We start from the raw sequence: 18,622 nt of genomic DNA, 5'->3' as shown, positions 1-18,622 counted from the left end.
CCTTAAGACCCAAGGCAAAGGTCACATGAATTTAGATAACTAGGTTAGAACTAAGTCATTGGGCCTTTGCCTAGATATTAGGCAGATTAGGAGAATTTAGTCTTGATAGAGCAAGGAATAGAGAGATGTTATGGCCTCTTGAAACCAAAATAATAACATAAAATAATGGAATTTTTGGAAATTAAATGCAGCTATACTATGTACAGAAGGATTCTAAGAAAGTCTGTTGGCAACAAAACTGGGCATGTGACTACTGTGGTGATCTAGGAGTGAAGAAAACCTGAACAGAATAGTGACAATGAAAACTGAGATAAGAGAATAAATTTAAGATATTTCAAAAGAAAAAAATTGCACAACATCATAATGAGTTGAATAAAAGTGGGTGTCAAAAGTAACATTTTCTGTCCTGGAAGACAATAATAGTATCACTGAAAGAAGAGAGTTAAGAAAAACTACTTTGAGAAGGAAAGATATTGAGTCCCATTTTTGTAATATTGAATTTAAATGATATCCAGGTGTTCTTTTGGAATTGCTTTGATTAAAAGTCACTGAATATACAGAACTGGAATTCTATGTAAAAGTCTGGCTGGAGAGGCAGTGTCAGTTACCCATTCAAAGCTGATATGGGTAGACAAGCTAACTAAAGATCTTTATTAAAGACAATATATCCCTTTCTTTTAAAAAGAAGTACATAAACACCTGCTGCTGCTGCTGCTGCTGCTAAGTCACTTCAGTCGTGTCCAACTCTGTGCGACCCCATAGATGGCAGCCCACCAGGCTTCTCTGTCTCTGGGATTCTCCAGACAAGAACACTGGAGTGGGTTGCCATTTCCTTCTCCAATGCATGAAAGTGAAAAGCGAAAGTGAAGTCGCTCAGTCGTGCCCGACTCTTAGCGACCCCATGGACTGCCGTCTACCAGCTCCTCCATCCATGGAATTTTCCAGGCAAGAGTGTAAAAAAATTATTTGGGTATGTAGTCTTAAATAAACATTTCCAAAATGGAATTCAAACCTTTTTTTTCTTAGAGTGTCATATCTCAAGCTTCTGCCTTTAGGAAAATTCCTACATTTGTATCAGTTATGAAAGTCAATAACTAAAATGTGTTCATATTCTTGAACCTTCCCTTTGCTTCTATTCACTAAACAAAATCTTTCCCACTGTTACACCTAAGGAATGAAATTGAGAACTTAAAGTCCAAACAATTCAGTCAGTTAAAACTGTAAAATTGACACATAACTTTAATTTCTCAAATGGAAAAGCATGTAATTAAATTGTGGGAAATGTGCTGGTCTCCAATTTCAAGAAACAGTGCAGCACAAAGGCCTGGCATTCTGGCTGAAGAATTGTAATAATAAACAGAAATGTGAAAACCAGGAAGACGAGTTTTCCAAGAAAGCAACTGCGGCATTTCAAAAGAGGTATAACAAGAAATTCTGGAAGATGGTCAAAATAGGTTTAGATAATTGAGATTCCTTATTTAAATACTTGTTTTTGATGGAGAAAAACAGTTAAGAAAAGATTAAGCTGTCTAAGAGGTTGAAAACATTTTCTCTTTTTCACCCTAAATTGGGTTTGCTTCTGAAGAAAAGCGTTAGCCCCAAAAAATCAAATAGAGATTCAGTACTGCTTAAATTATACCCAGAAATTTTAAAAGTTGACCAAGCAAAAAAATTTTTTTAATTAATTGAAAGTAGTAATCTGGTTTTCTAGGAGTTAGACCTTGCTTTATAGGATTCCTGTTTAGAAAGTCAAAGTATCTTGATTGGTTTCCCTAGTAATTACATGTCCATCATGAGACAGAAATACCATATTACTCTACATTTTAAATTTCTAATATATTCTACTTTAATGATATGTAAGAAAACCTAAAGTATTAATCTGTGCTTCCAAAATAGCCTTTTAAAAACTCAGTAATATGTCTTCTGAATATAATAGAATCTTTTAGACTCTTTTACCTAAATCTTTGGACCGTTTGATTAATCCAAATTCAGTGAACCTATGTCTTCAAGTCAAGTTATCCAGAACTGGGAACATTTGTTTCTATGTTTCCATCCTAGTTACATCTGACTTACGTGCCAGGTCTGATGACTTCTACTATCTTTTCATGACTTCTAAATTATGGAGGTAAGTCAAGATTTAATATTGACTACAGTCATGTAACATTCATTCTGAATTTGTATTCCTTTAATATTTAATTACTAAGCATTCTTGTAGCATTACACTTTCATTAGCATATTATGGTATATTGTAGTTTGGCTTGGCTATTTTAAATGTATAATTTTGCATAACTTTCAACTACTTAGTATTTCTATATACATCTATGTTTTATCTCGATTTTTGTGTGGTTACCCATATAAACTTCTCATAGACAAATACCATGGGTTTCTTTCTGTAGTTTTTAATTTGAATCAACTCATTCAGACTCTTCATGTAAAGTATCATTTGTCTTTGAATCTACTGTAATTCTTGTTTTTCTAAGTGGATGTTTTCTGAGACTATAGAGTTCCAAATTTTTCACTTCAGTTCAGTAAGACTGTTAGATGTCTAGCACTGCTGTTCAGTTGCCAAGTCATGTACGAGTCTTTGCAACCCCATGGGACTTTTGTTAGCTGCCTCCTGTACAATATTACAAGCCTCTGTCCATCGTTCTTCAGGGACTCTGTTCACTGGATCTAATCCCCTGAATCTATTCATCACCTCCACTGTATATTCACTTCCACTGTTTGGCACTGTGGGGGAATATAAAGACCAGTATGAAGCACAATCCCAGTCCTCATCTTAAAAGAATTCATGGAACCGCAGACATTGCAACCAGACTTTCTTGGGGCGTTTTTACAAGAAGGGTAAGATAAACCTCTCCTGTTTGGCTTCCAACTTGGGAACCCAAAGGTATTCAAATTCTTACCAGAGTGTGAAATGAGAAAAGTAACATGAAATAGAAACACTTGGTAGTTGGTGTGTTTTACTCAACTGGCAGAGTTAAAAAAAAAAAAAGCCACCTTAAAACTATGAATTCTGGATTTGAGGTGTTGGTGTGAAACCTGAAGGTATAGAAAACTCTGATTAAGTCTTAGGCACATTTCAGTTTGGGGAGTAAAGTCCTGTTAATTCTACTGTATTTTGTTGCTTATTTATTGTGTGCCATGCTTAATACTCATTTCCCATTCACCATGTAAGGGGTTAGCTTTTTATCTATTAAAATATTTGAGGGGTTGGATTGACCTCATTGCTTAGATAAATATTAAGGCATTTTTCCAAGCTTAATAATTTTGAGATGATGAGTCTTTTGGTGAAATTTGTACAAAACTTTTTATCTCTAATAGATCCAATAGAAGACCTAACAATTCAAAAAGTGTAGTTCTGGGACAAAGCTGGTGAGCAATTATGTCTTTATGATATTGTTGATATTCCAGAAATTAAGTAATTTTTAGTAATATATTTTCATCTCATCTCTTTACTTCTTAAACTTTTGCTTAAAACACTAAGTTTGATGTTACACTAGTGTTTCCCATGGGTTCAATAGCTCCAGGAAGGTAATAAAATTTCCCAAACTTCCTTTTAAAAATTTCCTCTTAGTGCCTTCTGCATTGCTTAATGTGCTCTTACAGGGTCAACTTCCCAACACAGAATAAAAATAACAGTAGAATATGGGATATTTAAAAGTCTTAGCAAGTCTTATTCTTCCAGCAAGATCTCTGGCAATGTGACCATTTCTGTTGTTCATGATAGAGAACCAATACAAAGATGTATATAACTGAGCTGACATTTGTTAGATAGAAACAGTATACAAGACAAATTAGAAACAGCTTACAATTCCCTAAGTCATATACTTCTCAAACTGCTTTCCCTTGACCATTTATATTACTTCAGACTCCTGATTTCAAGTAGATTTTGAAGTGAAAGTCACTCAGTCATGTCCGATTCTTTGCGATGCCATGGACTTTACAGTCCATAGAATTCTCCAGGCCAAAATACTAGAGTGGGTAGCCTTTCCCTTCTCCAAGGGATCTTCCCAACCCAGGAATCAAACCAGGGTCTCCTGCACTGCAGGCGGATTCTTTACCAACTGAGCTATTAGGGAAGCAGCTCAAATTAAGTTTGACTTTAACATAACTCAGAATTCTTTGCAATTATGACTTGTATGTTAAATTCAAGAATAAAATTCAACACTACAGCTCCTTTTCAGAAAATCTTTTTAGGAAGAACTTCCAGCCACTTAAAAGTTTATATTGTTGAGATTCAAGAATAAGCTAAAATCCTTAGTGCCTTATCAGAAATGAAACTTTAGGTGATAGAAAGAGGCTGAAACAAAGGCAAGTGGGAGAATAAGGGAAGCCCAACTAGATGGACAAACCATGCTTGGTGATGATTCCTCCCTATGTATCTGAGATGGACGATTATGAGTCTGTGATTTGATCGCCAGAGTTTTCAGTTTGGTTGACCAACACAAACTTCTGCCATTATTTTCTTATAATTTCTTATGATTTTCTTAAGAGCAATTTGGTCAAGAAGTTGAGTGATACCCATATGAATATGTTAAAGTCTTCTATTTTCCCTAAATCAGGCAAGAGTTTGAATTTGTCTGTGGTTCATCTAACACATCCCTGTTTGCTTCCAGCCATATGCCTGCCTCCCTTTCTAAAACAAGACCCAGTTTTTTGTGCATGTTGATGTCTCACTCATCATACCCCACTCTTTGTTGGAGTGAAGACAAGAGACTCACTGAGATAATCTTGACAGACGTGGCTCCAGATATCATCTTTAAAATATTTACTAAAATAAGAAACTCAATCCACTCTGAAAGTACACTTTTCCTAGTCAATAATATATAATTTTTAAATTTTGATAATTTATCTCATTCTAAAAACCTCTGGATTGTGAGCCCATGTCTTTTGAGGAACTATTTAATTAAAAACCTAAGTTAATTTAAACCCATCATCAATATTATGAATTGTATTTGTAGTAAGCTCTAGGAAGGAAGACCTGATTTTGTTCCTTGCAGTATCCTCAGTGTCTGGAAGAGTATTTAGCATACAATGCCAATAAATATTTTCTGACTGAATTAATTAAATATATGTATATTACATGTTTCCATGGGTAATGTTTCTGTTCAGTTCAGTTCAGTCGCTTAGTCATGTCCGACTCTTTGCGACCCCATGAATTGCAGCACTCCAGGCCTCCCTGTCCATCACCAACTCCCGGAGTTCACTCAGACTCACATCCATCGAGTCAGTGATGCCATCCGGCCATCTCATTCTCTGTCGTCTCCTTCTCCTCCTGCCCCCAATCCCTCCCAGCATCAAAGTCTTTTCCAATGAGTCAACTCTTCACATGAGGTGGCCAAAGTATTGGCTGCTGCTGCTGCTGCTGCTACTAAGTCGCTTCAGTCATGTCCGACTCTGTGCGACCCCGTAGACTGCAGCCCACCAGGCTCCGCCGTCCCTGGGATTCTCCAGGTAAGAACACTGGAGTGGGTTGCCATTTCCTTCTCCAATGCATGAAAGTGAAAAGCGAAAGTGAAGTCACTTAGTCATGCCCGACTCTTAGCGACCCCATGGACTGCAGCCCACCAGGCTCCTTCCATCCATGGGATTTTCCAGGCAAGAGTACTAGAGTGGGGTGCCATTGCCTACTCCCAAAGTATTGGAGTTTCAGCTAAAAAGAACATTTTATTTCTCATCTCAAGCTAGTTTCTACAAGTTTAATGACTAAGAACACATTAATAACAATTTAAACATTCCCTGTCTTATTCTTTGCCAATCTGTAGTTACAGTATTTTTGCTTCACTATTCTTTTAACCAGTTATCAGTCTTTAATGATCTTCTCAGCAAAGCACTATAGAGAATTAAACAGTGTTACATATATAACCATGCCAACTTTACTCAGCTAGTTAAATCACACACTGCCCAAAACTTAGCAGAATGGAAATATTGTACCCTAGAGTATGATGCTAGTGAGAAAACCAGACCAGACATGTCCCCAAAACTAAGATGGCAGACTAAAACAAAGTTGACTTTTCTGCGGTAAAGAGAAGAAGAGTGCTACCAAAAACACAACACTCATTCATAAGGCTTTTTTTTCTTATTTGGGTCATTATTTTCAGTTCCTAACTTTGACATTACTAGTCTTGAAGTATTTTTCTCTTTTCCATTATACATAACCTCTTAAGGTACTACTAGGAGACTTTTGAAAAGATCTTTCTTCCCTATAGCTTAGTACACAAATCTATAAATAATTACTAGAAATTTCTGGAATGTAATTCCTTTGCTAAGTGTAAGGATTTCACAGGAAAGATGGTAGGGTAAAATTTGGATCAAAATGAGATAATAGGCTATCCAATGCCAAAGCAGTCCCCTAACCCTGGCACATACACATAATCTTTGAGGCATGGCTTCTTCTTCCCTCTTTAAAAAAGACCTACCTGGTCTGGTGAAAAGTAAGTCTTCCTCCCACATTTAAACCGCATTCACTTAGTTCTTTCTCCACAGGTGACCATATCTTTGCTGAAAATTCCTGAACATATATGTGTGTGTGTGTGTGTGTGTATATATATATATATATATAAAATATATTTTTCTACAAATGGAAACTACATACTGTACATAAAGTAAAAATATTTTTTTTCACTTTATATATTGTCTTACACCTTGCTTTTCAACTTATAAATGTTTGACAATCCTTCCTTCTTAGTTTATAAATTGCTGTCTCATTCATTTTAAAGGCTGCACAGCATTTCACTGTGGCCCAGAATTTATCCATTCTCTATTGATGAACTTTGAGTTTATTTCTAATTTTTGCTGTTATGATGATACAGTTTCTCACTTGAATGTAAGTTCATTAAGAATAAGGATTTTTGTTTTACCCTTGTTTTAAATCTGAAAACTTAGTGTCCAGCAAATGTTCAACAGATGTTTTTGAATGAATGAGTTTGTACTTTTTAAAATGGTGCTTCCACTCAACATTTTTTAACCCTTTTATGTGCAAAGTACTTGGTGCTCTATTTTTTAGGTTTTTTTTTTTTTTTTAGTGTTTAAATTATGAAAGTATGACACATTTACAGGAGACTTGGAAAAAGAACAGTGACATATCAATTCAGTTCAGTTGCTCAGTCATGTCCTACTCTCTGAGACTCCATGAACTGCAGCATGCCAGCTTCCCTGTCCTTCACCAGCTCCGGGAGCTTGCTCAAGCTCATGACCATTGAGTCAGTGATGCCGTCCAACTATCTCACCCTCTGTCATCCCCATCTCCTTCTGCCTTCAATCTTTCCCAGCATCAGGGTTTTTTCCAATGATTCAGTTCTTTGCATCAAAATATTGGAGTTTCAGCTTCAGCATCAGTCATTCCAATGAATATTCAGGACTGAATTCCTTTAGTATGGACTAGTTGGATCTCCTTGCAGTCCAAGGGACTTCTCAAGAGTCTTCTCCAACACCACAGTTCAAAAGCATCAGTTCTTCGGTGCTCAGCTTTCTTTATAGTCCAACTCTCACATCCATACATGACCACTGGAAAAACCATAGCTTGGACTAGATGGACCTTTGTTGGTAAAGTAATGTCTCTGCTTTTTAATATGCTGTGTACGTTGGTCATAGCTTTTTTTCCAAGGAGCAAGCATCTTTTAATTTCATGGCTGCAGTCACCATCTGAGTGAAAAAGTAGTCTGTCACTGTTTCCATTGTTTTTCCATCTATTTGCCATGAAGTGATGGGACCGGATGCCATGATTTCAGTTTTCTGAATGTTGAGTTTTATGCCAGCTTTTTCACTCTCCTCTTTCACTTTCATCAAGAAGCTCTTTAGTTCTTTGCTTTCTGCCATAAGAGTGGTGTCATCTGCGTATCTGAGGTTATTGATATTTCTCCCAGCAGTCTTGATTCCAGCGTTTGCTTCATCCAGCCTGGCATTTCACATGATGTACTCTGCATATAAGTTAAATAAACAGGGTGACAATATACAGTCTTGACGTACTCCTTTTCCTACATGGAACCAGCCTGTTGTTCCATGTCCAGTTCTAACTGTTGCTTCCTGACCTGCATGAAGATTTCTCAGGAGGCAGGTAAAGTGGTCTGGTATTCCCATCTCTTTAAGAATTTTCCAAAGTTACATATAGTTCCACTATATGTTATAATTATTCTTTTAAGTAGATAATTAAGATTTTTAGTTGGAGCTTCAGTATCAAACTCTCAAAAATTAATAGAATGAACAGACAGAAAAGTAGAAGGATATAGTAGACCTGAGAAATAATATGAACCAGTTCAACATAATTAAGATTTATACAATTTTCACACAACAGCAGGATACAAATTCTATTCAAGTTCCCATAGACTATAAACCAGGAGACACTGGAACATATTCAGGGATACAAAACAAGGTGGAAAAATGTAATGGTCTAAAAGTATTGAAATCATAGAGTCTGTTCTCTTACCACTGCAGAATTATATTAGAAATCTATATCAAAAGATATTTGAAAATAACCCCCATATTTTCAAGTGTAATGTAACAGTTACCAAGAGAGATCTTTGACTTAGCCATTGAAAGCCTCAATAAAGTTAAAAGACTGAAAAAACACAGAAGGTGATTGCAGAGAAGAAAGCATTTAAATGAGAAATTAATAGCAAAATGAATAATTAATATATCAAATATACTTTGATAACTCCATGTATTTGGAAAATAAATGTCCACTTTTAAAGGATGAGTGTATCTAAGAAGCCATACCAAGGAAAATTAGAAAATATGTGTAACAGAATAAAAATGAAAAGAGAATTTGTTGCATGCAACTGAAGCTGCTCAATGCAACTAAATACAATGTGGAATCTTGACTAAGGAATGAAAAAAATAATGAACATTAGCATAAAATTTTGTAAAATTTAAACAAAATCTGTACTTTAGTTAATAATACTGTATCACATGTTAATTTCCTGGGTGTTTTATACAACATAGTATTTCTTTATATTCTCAGAATTGAATTAGAAGTTTAAGCCTCATTCAAAAAAAATTTTTAAATCACTAACATAGTAAACTTTCTAGGCTTTTAGCCGTAGTACTAGACACCAGAATAAATGGAACTATCCAACCTTTGAGTGAATATAAATTAGAAACCTAGCATTCTATTCATAGTTATTCAAACAATTGGAACCAAAATGTCATAAACTCATAAATTCATAAGTTTTTAAAAATATATATATATTATATAATGTATATATATTTTATATATATACAAAAGAGCTTTTCTACTATACTTGATAAAGGCTTGAGAAAGAACAAGAGATGGAGAAGTTAGAAAACATAAACTAAATTATATGGGAGCACTGAAATAGAAAAGTGAAACAAACTAGATAAAAAATCATACAGTCTAGTTGTTTTTAAACATGGCTGTTCCTTAGAATCACATCTAGAGCTTTGGGGAAAAAAAACAATACCTGGGCATTTGTATTTTTTAAAAAAATTCCAAGATAATTCTAATGTGCATCTGGATTTTTAAAAAATGATTACAGGTTTTTCTATTAAACGGTAGCTTTAGTGAGATAGAATTCTACTACTTTCTGTTGACCAATCATGATACAGTGGTATTAAGACGAATAATAGTTACATAATCACAATAGTAAAAGATGTTTATCAATTTTCAATCAATGGCCAGACAAAAAATTAAAATAATTGCAATTGGAAGCCATAATGGAAGCATGATTAACCTAACAACATAAAATAATTACAAACAATTTAGGGAGTTAAGTAGAGTGATGTGATGACTGAAAGTGCATACATGCACCTGCCCAGCCAGTCTATGTCTTTTGGTTGGTACATTTATTCCATTTACATTAAGGTAATTATATATATGGATGATTTTATTACAATTTTCTTAATTGTTCTGTTTATTTTTTGTAGGTCTCTTCCTTCTCTTGTGTTTCCTGCCTACAGAAGTTCCTTTAGCATTTGCTGGAAAGCTGGTTCAGTGGTGCTGAATTTTCTTAACTTTGGCTTGTCTGGAAAGCTTTTGATTTCTCCATCAAATCTGAATAAGAATCTTGATGGGTAGAGTATTCTTGGTTGTAGTATTCTGGTTCCTTTTCATCACTTTAAATATATCATGCCATTTCCTTGTCTTTTACAGTTTCTTTCAAGAAATCAGCTTATAACCTTTTGGGACTTCCCTTGTATATTATCATTTTTCCTTTGTTGCTTTTAATATTTTATCTTTGTCTTTAATTTTTGTCAGTTTGATTATTATGTGTCTCGGTGTGTTTCTTTTTGGGTTTATCCTGCCTAGGACTCTCTGTGCTTCCTGGACTTGGTTGACTATTTCCTTTCCCGTGTTAGGGACAATTTCAGCTATTATTTCTTAAAATATTTTATCAGGTCCTTTCTCTCTCTCTTCTATTTCTAGGACTCCTACAGTGTGAATGTTAATACATTTTATGTGGTCCCAGAGGACTGTTAGACTGTCTTCAGGTTTTTTTCATTCTTTTTTCTATATTCTATTTTGTGGCAGTGATTTCCACCATTCTGTCTTCCAGGTCACTTGTCTATTCTGTTGCCTCAGTTATTCTGCTCTTGATTCCTTCTAGTATATTGTTCATCTCTGTTTGTTTGTTTTTTAGTTCCTCTACGAACTAAAAAAGTTCCTCTAGGTCTTTGGTAAACATCTCATGCATCTTCTCTATTCTGTTTTTGAGATCCTGGATCTTCTTCACCATCATTATTCTGAATTCTTTTTCTGGAAGGTTGTCTATCTCTACTTCATTTAGTTGTTTTTCTGGGGCTTTATCTTGTCTCTTCATCTGGGACATAACCCTCTGCCTTTTCATTTTGATTAACCCTCTGTGATACGGTTTTTGTTCTGGCTGGCGGCAGGATTATAGTTCTTCCTACTTCTTTTGTCTGACCTCCAGAGGACTAGGCTAACAGGCTTGTGTAAGCTTCCTGATGGGAGGGACTAGCAGTGGGAAAAACTGGTCTTGCTCTGGTGGGCAGGGTGTGCTCAGTGAAACTGTAGTCTGATTGTCTGCTGGGTCTGTGCTGCCTCCCTATTAGTTGTTTAGTCTGAGGAGACCCAGCCCTGGAGTCTACAGGCCCTACTGAAGAGTTAATGGTGACCTCCAAGAGGGATCAGGCCAGGGGCAGCACTTCCAAGGACTGCTGCTGCCAGTGCCCCAGTCTCTGTGGTGAGCCACTGCCAACCCACACCTCCACAGGAGACCCTCAGACACTAGCAGGGAGGTATGCTCAGTCTCCTGTGGGGTCACTGCTCCTTTCTCCATGGGCCCCGGTGCATGCAAGATTTTGTTTTTGTCCTGCAAGAGTGGAGTCTCTGTTTTCACAGTCCTGTGGAAATCTTGTGACCAAATCCTGCTGGCCTGCAAAGTCAGATTCCTTGGGGATTCCTAGGCATTTCGCTGGATCCCCAGGCTGGGAAGCCTGATGTAGGGTTCAGAACCTTCACAACAGTGGGAGAGCTAATTTGGTATTATTGTTACCCAGTTTGTGAGTTGCCCACTCAGAGGATTATGGGATTTGATTTGATTTTCATTGCACCCCTCCTGTCTCATTGTGGCTTCTCCTTTGTCTTTGAATGGGGGCTATGTTTTTAGATGGGTTCCAGTGTCCTCCTGTTGATGGTTGTTCAACAGCTAGTTACAATTTTAGTGCTCTCATAGGAGGAGATAAGTGCACGTTCTTCTACTCTGCCATCTTGAACCAATCCACTCTCTTTATTCTGTGCTCTTTCATTTAATGATTTCCTTTCTAGATGTTTATCCTAATATTTTAAGTGACATATATATATGAGGATTCCTACAAGAGGACTCATTAAATCAAAATAATATATGAATATTGAATGTTAGGATTAATAGAAGTTATATTCAAAAGCTTTTCACCAGAGTAGGTGCTAATTGTTAACAAAGCTATTTCTTACCAAGTATTTAGCACATGTGCCTCCAAGAAGAGGTGCAATTGAAAGTGGGTCACCCATTTTCCATCATTATCATCACTGATAGTTATGGAGTGACTTCCATGTGCCAGGCAATGTGCTGAGTATTTTACATTATCTCCTTTAATTTTCACATATCCTATAAGGGAAATATATTATCCTATAAAGGATATTTATTTATTATCCTCATTTGATAGATTAAAAAAAGCTGAGGCACAGAGAGTGACTTGCCCAAGCCATGTAGCTAGTGACTTAGTTGGAATTAGAAATCAAGCAGTCTAGTCCAGCGTTCTGGTCTGTTCCCACCCAGCCACCTGCCCGAGACTCAGCACCTCCATGCCCATGTGCCCCAAGTGTGACATGGAGGTATACTTTAGTGAGTGGGTGACCTCCCTGGAGAAGGACTGACATCAGCCTTGCCTGAAGTGTGAGAATGTGGAAAGACACTGACCTCGGGGAGTCATGCACAGCATGAAGGCAAGCCCTATGGCAACCACCCCTGCTACACAGCCATGTTTGGACCCAAAGGCTTTGGGCACAGTGGAGCTGAGAGCCACTCTTTCAAGTAGACCCATGTTTTGAAGATCCTATCTTCAGCTGCTGCTGGGCTGCTGCCCTTCAGGCTGATGACAGGCCTTCCCCACAGGCACCTGGGGCTCCCCTGCAGACCCCCATCCCCTCAATAAACCCAGATATTTGTGGGGGAAGACATCAAGCAGTCTGATTCCATAGCCCCATTTTTTTTTTTTTCTACATTGGGTCTTCATTGCTGCACATGGGCTTTCTCTAGTTGCAGTGAGTGGGGGCTACTCTCTACTTGTGGTGTACAGGCTTCCCAGTATGGAACACAGGCTCAGTAGTTGTGCTGCGTGGGCTTAGTTGCTCTATGACATATGGGATCTTCCGGAACCAGGGATCAAACCCATGTCCCCTGCATTGGCAGGCGAATTCTTAACCACTGGACCACCAAGGAAGTCCCTCAATAGCCCCTTCTTGAATGCTTTATGTGTTCATGAAGAGAAAGGGAAAAGAGGCACTGAAGATAGAAAGAACATACACCAAAGCACCAACGGCACGATGCTGTTTAGAGAGCAGCAAGTAGTCACTGTGGCTTGAGCATTAAGGTGCAGTTGCCCAACGATGGCATGGTGGAAGGCCAGAAAGATAGACTGAGTACATATTTGACTAACATATATTCCCTATATATGGAACTTCCAAACGGGAAGATGGCTATTGCTCTGATTTCAGTGTTTTGTTCATGGCAAGAGCGGCAGGCTTTTTTATCCTTTCGAAACTATAGCATTCAGTTCTGTCTTCAGAGGATACTGTTCTGGTGCCAACCAGATGGAAGCCTTCCATCAGTAAAGTGTCAATCAGTAAGCCAAGAACATTAGTTCCGTTGGCCAGTTTTCGGTTATCAGGTTTTATGGAGACATACCTAGGACACACAAAAATGTTCAGTTACGAAACATCCCTTTAATAACTAGCAAAACTAAATATATAAATTTGATTTATAACTTCAGATAAAGGCATAATACCACTTTTATCAGGTTTTTTTAAAGACTTCACTTATAAATCTAAGCCAGTAATTTCAGGCTACTGAAAATAGAGACCCTACTGTAATCTCCAAAGTCATTTTAATTCCACATTTAGGAATATAGCTAACACTGATGAAGTCTCACTAAACAATTATTTTCTGGAGCAATCAATTAAATCAGCTTTTGATTGTTATATAATATAACTATTTACAATTTTTCTTTTTGACTTGCCAAATATTGTTTTAATTAATTGATTCAGTCATTTCAATGAACACTTGATCCTTTTACAGTTTCGCCCTAGATTTAATTTTACTCATTATCAGCATTGACATTACAAATTTTCTCCTATGACTTTCTGTTATCGAAAACATTTTTTTCAGGTGAGGTTTTGCAGATTTTAAATGTCAAGATTTTATTGTCAATTTTTCTCAATAACTATCCATAGCTGAAGAGCAAAACAAAGGATCTAAAAGGACTCTAGAGTCAAAATGACAAAACTTCCTATTTCCTAGAAAACTCAATAAAACCAATACACATAAATCAAGAAAAAATATATACCTTAACTTTTCAGATTGACTGTGCTGTGCTTAGTCACTCAGTCGTGTCTGACTCATTGTGACCCCATGGACTATAGCCTGCCAGGCTCCTCTGTCCATGGGGATTCTCCAGGCAAGAATTCTGGAGTGGGTTGCCATGCCCTCCTCCAGGGGATCGTCCCAACCCAGGAATCGAACTGGGTCTCGTGCACTGCAGGCGGATTCTTTAGCACCTAAGCCACCAGGGAAGATTGCTTTAATAATGTCAACATAATAATATCCACAAAGATACAGCTATATTGCCCCTTCTTTATCTACCATCCAGGATGTTTTTTATGTCTTTGTGTCCTCCCATATGACATGAGTCTGAACAAGCTCCGGGAGTTGGTGATAGACAGGGAAGCCTGGCATGCTGCAGTCCATGGGGTCGCAAAGAGTAGGACGCAAGTGAGTGACTGAACTGTCCTCCCACCATTTGTTTATGAAATGTGGGGGGGGGGGGGGGGAAAGGCTAACTTAAATTAGTTCCAGGCTGCCACCTAAACTGTCTGTGGTTTTATGGGATAAAAAGAGCCTTGGGGACACCCCTAGCCTTTTAATTATGATTGATAGACTGGTTATTGTAGTTCACATTTAGAAACTCATTCTAGACAAAAGAATTCAATAATAAAATGTAAGAATTATGAAACTACAAAGTACATAACCAAAAAATGTTTATGTTTAATACAGCAAATTTTTAACATTAGTAAATGATTTCATCTACCCACAAGCCCCAGATCTTGATTGTAGAGCCTAGAAACATTTGTCAAAGAAAAAATGTTACAGAACATCTGACAAAATTAAGATGCAAGTAGTATTGTTGTTCAGTTTCTAAGTTGTGCCCAACTCTTTTGCAACCCCATGGACTGTAGCCCTCCAGGCTCCTCTGTCCATGGGATTTTCCAAACAAGAATACTGGAGTGGGTTGCCATTTCCTTCTCCAGGGGATCTTCCTGACCCAGGTATCAAACTCATGTCCCCTGAATTGGTAGGTGGGTTTATCACTGAGCCAGGTGGAATGTACTTGCAAGAAATCACTGGGCCTAAATATCAGATTCCCTAAGATGCCAAATTGAGAAATGGAAGATTTCAAGGCACAAGAAAAAGAGAAAAGAAACCAATGGGAAATGGAAAATCAAAACTTCTTTTAAAAACTTAAAAGGCAACTACACGTCTCCATTTGAGCTAATTTAAAAAGGAAAAGACAGATAGAATATGTCTGAGACATATATGTCTAAGATTCTAGAGTCCTGTGACCATAACTTGAGCTTGATAATGTGGTATCATATGAATGGCCCTCTGCAAGATGCATGCCAAATATTTTTAGTACTGTGAACTTAAGAGATAATAACTGAGCAACTTGCTAGGTTACCAAGACCTCAAAGTGATAAATCATATTAGTAGAACATAACTGAACAGCTGGATGATATATCAGGCTCTAAGGAGCCATTCAGGCTTACTTATCCACTTTTCACCTTCAAAAAAACACATCTGAATGGACAGATTCAGACCAAGGAGTGAGCAGGAAATAAAAATGATTGCCAGCTAAGTGGGATATACCTAAGGTGGGCCTCTTAAGACCAAGAAGTTTCATCCGATGACCTAAACTCCCAATAATGTCACGGGATTTGGGTTATCTCTGTTCAGTTCAGTTCAGTTCAATCAGTTGTGTCCAACTCTTTGTGACCCCATGGACTGCAGCCAGGCGTCCCTGTCCATCACCAACGCCCAGAGCTTGCTCAAACTCATGTCCGAGTCAGTGACGCCATTTAACCATCTCATCCTCTGTTGTCCCCTTCTCCTCCTGCCTTCAGTCTTGGGTTATCTACCTCTACTTAGAAATTGGGGTTATAGAAAAAAAAAAATCACGAACTACTTATCAGCTGAAAAAATTCTAAACTTCAAACACTGAAAAGAATACTATTTGGTGATGCATTAAAAAAATCTAATTTTAAAAATCGCTTCTAGTTTTAGAGTTATCTATTTTGGAATTTAAGTATAATGCCATCCTCTTATTAAGATGAAAACAATCTGATTTGTAAAACACAAACACTAAACAAGAAAGGGGAAAGTACTGTCATTGTACACATACAAATATCCCAACTTGTTTCTGTTTTTCAAGATTATAAAAAGATTACATTTCAAGATTACATTTTCTCCAAATGTGTAGTTTTTAAAGGTCATTTAGTATTTCCAGGTTATCTCTTTACCTTGTATGTTTCTTCTTGAAATCAATTATACCATTTTTCCTTATGTTTTTAACTTTTTAGAAAGGTATCCCCAAAGATCTTAATCATGCAAATTTAAAAATAAAAACTGGTAATTCCCCTTCTGTTTATTTTAGTGTCCTACCAGTTGTGCACAGAGGTATCTTAAAACATTTTGAGGTGAAGATAGGGTCTTAGGTTTTCTCCACAATCAGCATGTTAATTTAACTGGATCCCTTTCCCCAAAATGACATTTCATGAAAGACAGGAGATTATAAAGTGTGAAAACTTAAGAACTGTCATACTGCCCAGGGTTTTTAAGCTGGTATGCAGGACCACGGGGTATGCTGTGGGAGAGGTAAACGTTCACTCCTGGTGTCTACTGCAAAAGTTAATATCCCAAAATATGTCTACCTTTACCCCCAAGAAAGTATATTTTATTTAAATACTATGAGTAAAGAACATATACAGACGTTTTTTCCCTCCTGAAAATTAAAGCCAGCTTTCACAGTTAGTAAAATAATAGTGGGACCGCATTAAGACATTTTTAAGGGGGAAATGAAGTGTCCGTGACAGTAGAGTTAAAATCAGCCTGAGGATCCAGCCAAGAATAACGGGGAGAAAGTGAATAACTGACTCAGAAGCAACTATCCTTAATATACTGACAGCCTATCCCAGTATTTTGAGTTGTGCAAGAGTGCCAGCGATGTAACAGGAGACCAGATTTGCCATGGGATATATCTGCCTTAATGGTGTTTAAGACAGAAAGTGGAATAGAGAAAAATTAGTAGCCAAATCAGAATGGCTGAAAGAACAAATATACATAGTGTAAGGAAATCAGGACAAATTGTTGAGCCTTTACTATATCCCAGCAACCAAAAGAAACCTTTAGGGAAGAAAAAGGCATCTCATTCCATGGGAGTGGAACATAATCTATGAAATTATTTCCTCCTACAACTTGAATGACCATAGACCCAGTTTTCCCTGGACTATTCTGATTTATTCCTGTTGTCCCATGTAATAAAAATTCTTTCTTTCACTCTGAAAAGTACCCCAATCTGGACAATAATTATCTGGTCATTCCACCCAACTCTACTGATTCCTTCCCCCACTCCAAAAAAAATTATTTTCAGTCATTATTTTTTCTAAGAAAATTCAGGCATGAGAAAATTTCAGTTTTGAGGGGAAACATTAGGAACTGGTATAGAATAGAGGCTTCAAAGTACAAAATACCTGATTCCTGTTTGGTTATCAGTAGTGCTGTCAGAGCCGCATTGGAAAACCAGGTCATGGTAAGATGGTCTTTGTAGAGGCAGTGGAAGTAAGGTCATCTGAGGGAAAGAGTTACTACTCGAGGCTGGTGCAGAAGGTTGTTCTATAAACACTGTAATCCTCCCAGTTAGCATCTCAATTGTTTTGCTGCAAGAGCCAAACACCCTGAAGAAAGTCTGAGTATTTCGGCTTAGGAAATGTACCTCCACAAGAGCAGGTCTTGGCTGTAACATGTGTTCTTGGTTTAAGAGATCCACCAGAGGATTGAGTTCATAGAATAGAGCCTCTCTCTGAAGTCTAAGATGATCTGAAAAGTCAGTGGGTAGTAGAAGCTGGTGAGTTCTCAAAAAATCTAAGATGAAACTAAATAAAACACCATCTCTGTCCACAAAAATCTGGCCACCAACCACCTTGAATTCTTTGTCTCTGCCATCTAACATTCGTACCAACCGAGAGCCAGGAAATTGCTTTAAGGTGGAAGACCTTGTGGTGAATACCTTCCCTCCCACATTCAAAGTGACCAGTTCCTGACCACTCATTCTTCTCTTGCTTCCAACTAAAGGCCACAAACCATCAGACACAGCCTTAGGAACCTGTACATCAACCTTAACCACAGTGTTAGTTATATATGATTAAGAAATCCAGGGGAGGGGAAAATAACAAAAACAGAGACCTAGATTTCCAGGTAACTACTGTTAAAGCAAACAGTGTGTCCATAGCTGGGTTTACAAATTTGAGAGTTGCTTGGGAACCTGCAGTATACAAAGTGAAAAAGCAACAGGTGAGAAACGGGATAGTTTAAGGAAACTGCCAATAGGTCTGAGAACAGGGAACAGTTACAGTATCCCATTTAAAAAGAAAAATCCTTCATAAAAACCTCTTGTAAATATGTATTAAAATATATTCTGGAACCAGAAAACCATTCAGCCTCACCACACCTTGTACCTACTCGAGTCCTCATGGCAGAGACACTATTTCTAGAGAAATGTCTTAATTTCTTATGACCCCTTTAGAAATTTAGTGGCTAAATCCTAGATTGACAGTTGACCTCAACCAGCAGCTTGAGTTGAGTACTCTTCTCATAACTGCAAAGATTCTTCTGTA

General features: G+C 37.4%; 1 protein-coding gene and 1 pseudogene across 1 annotated transcript; one reads left to right on the top strand and one right to left on the bottom strand.

Moving 5' to 3' along the window:
* The first annotated feature begins 12,262 nt into the window (after window positions 1–12,262).
* Window positions 12,263–12,495, top strand: LOC138089275 (cysteine-rich protein 1 pseudogene; annotated as a pseudogene).
* Window positions 12,496–13,156: 661 nt separating this feature from the next.
* Window positions 13,157–18,057, bottom strand: KCNRG (potassium channel regulator). The gene is made up of 2 exons (XM_068984772.1): window positions 17,480–18,057; window positions 13,157–13,364 (listed from the first exon to the last, which is right to left on the bottom strand). The coding sequence occupies exons 1-2, from the start codon at window positions 18,055–18,057 to the stop codon at window positions 13,157–13,159; spliced, it is 786 nt and encodes a 261-aa protein (XP_068840873.1).
* Window positions 18,058–18,622: the final 565 nt, after the last annotated feature.

The sequence above is a fragment of the Capricornis sumatraensis genome, chromosome 12 (genome assembly GCF_032405125.1).
Source record: "Capricornis sumatraensis isolate serow.1 chromosome 12, serow.2, whole genome shotgun sequence".
Classification (NCBI taxonomy): Eukaryota; Metazoa; Chordata; class Mammalia; order Artiodactyla; family Bovidae; genus Capricornis; species Capricornis sumatraensis.
This window is presented reverse-complemented; position numbering and strand designations above follow the sequence as displayed.